The sequence below is a fragment of the Mandrillus leucophaeus genome, unplaced genomic scaffold (assembly GCF_000951045.1).
Source record: "Mandrillus leucophaeus isolate KB7577 unplaced genomic scaffold, Mleu.le_1.0 Scaffold228, whole genome shotgun sequence".
NCBI classification, from domain to species: domain Eukaryota; kingdom Metazoa; phylum Chordata; class Mammalia; order Primates; family Cercopithecidae; genus Mandrillus; species Mandrillus leucophaeus.
Genome location: NW_012102343.1, coordinates 1,531,602 through 1,533,485, shown reverse-complemented (window position 1 = coordinate 1,533,485; position 1,884 = coordinate 1,531,602). Strand labels below are relative to the sequence as shown.

The window sequence follows — 1,884 nt, the reverse complement described above, 5'->3', positions numbered from 1 at the left end:
CCTCTACAGGCCCTCCACCTTTTGAGAATAGTACTAATTCTCTCCAGAGACTGGGAGACCTTGCTCAAGGAAAGGGAAGCCTTCTGGAGCCATAAGACTGTGTGGTAAACCCACATATGTCCCTGGTAATCCACATTATTCACCTCTGTCATCAAAACCACATTTATTAACTACAGGAACATTGCCTTGTTCATCTGAATATAAGATGCAAGTCTTACATTTCTTATTTTGAAAAATGTTACCAAAATTGTTAATAGGCTGAATATTTATTACTTTGACTTTAAAAATGGAAATCCAAAATCTAAAACTGAACATTAAACATTCTGCTATGCATTAGAATGATTATCTCAAGGCTGTGCTTTATTTTTATCTGAATCTAGAAGACTTCCCTTCCTACTCTTAACCCATTCATCTTTCTGCCAATAGATTCCTATGAGAAGCAACAGGCACAAGGCTCTGGTCGGAAAAAATTACTGTCTTCTACTCTAATTCCTCCACTAGAGATAACAGTGACAGAGGAACAAAGGAGACTCTTATGGTTAGTACCACCATGAGAATGTGATGTTGATGGTATCAATTCTCACAATAATTCTGTGAGGAATAAGCATAACTATTGTTCCATTTCTCCGATGAGACCAAGAGAGGTTATAAGACTTGTCTAAGGTCATAGCAGTTATTAAGTAGTGGAGTAGGCACTCAAAGGCAGGTCATCTGACTCCACAGGCTGTTTCCTTTTTTAAAATATATTTTTTTCTGCATCCAATCATCCATTAAAATATTTAATTTTTGAGACATGGTCTCACTCTGTTGTCCAGGTTGGAGTGCAGTGGTGTAATCTCTGCTCACTGCAACCTCCACCTTCCAGGCTCAAGCAGTCCTCCCACTTCAGCCTCCCAAGTAGCTGGAACTACAGGTGAGCACCACCATGCTGGACTAATTTTTGTAATTTTTTGGTAGAGATGAGTTTTTGGCATGTTGCCCAGGCTGGTCTGAACTCCTAGGCTCAAGCATTCCTCCCACTTTGGCCTCCCGAAGTGCTGGGATTACAGTCGTGAGCCACTGCACCCAGCCTGTTCTTTCTACTGTATCCAAGATGGTGAGTATAGGATAGAGTTTCCCTGATAATTTTTTCCAGCAGTTGGCTTAGAACACTCTTCTCATTTCTTGGAACAGTCTGTGTTTATGCCGTGCTTTGTGAAAGCAAAGTTTCTGCAGTAATTGGTCCCATTCTTCTTTGCCTTGGTGCATTCTAGACTGTTAGTTTTCATTACCGTAATCATAATGTGAAGAAAGTAAAACACTGGGATGTAAGGAAGAAGCAAATCATATAGTGAGTCACAAGATAGGGCATCTTTCCTCTTCTAGGCAGCACAAATTATTGAAAATGAAAAAGAGAATTTTCTCCCAATATGTTTCAAGTTTGGGAATATGATACTGCCAGTAAATCTTTTTTCCCTGTGACATAATTTATAGTAGAGGCAGATATATTTACTTAGATCCCATTAGTCAGGACTTCTCAGTTCCTTGGGCATTAATTACCTCCCTGCTTTCATGTTGATTCAAGTCACTCTCAGACCTTTTCTTCGTGCCAGACTCGGTTAAGTGCCAGCAGCCAGAAGTTAGCAGTTCCTCAATGAAGAAAACACACTTAGAAACAAGACTTAGACAAAGATTGATTCTCAATGGAAGAGAGAAAAACAGTAAAGATTACTATAATTCAGAAAGGAAATTTGATAATAAAAAATCCCAAACACACACATAAGTGTGAGAAAAACAATACAATTGTTAAGCCCTGTGGCAGCTTTTGAAAAACTATCAAGTAGTATTTGGAACCAGCACTGAAGTGCAAATGAAGTAGCCCTTTTTTTTTTTTTTTTTTTTTTT

General features: G+C 38.7%; 1 protein-coding gene across 1 annotated transcript in view; it reads left to right on the top strand.

Moving 5' to 3' along the window:
* Nucleotides 1-1,884, top strand: part of MLH3 (mutL homolog 3) — a 43,322-nt gene that overhangs the window by 19,448 nt on the left and 21,990 nt on the right. Inside the window, exon 6 of the mRNA XM_011981581.1 lies at nucleotides 427-538. Within this exon, the coding sequence (XP_011836971.1) occupies nucleotides 427-538 (112 nt within the window). The remainder of the gene's footprint in view (nucleotides 1-426; nucleotides 539-1,884) is intronic.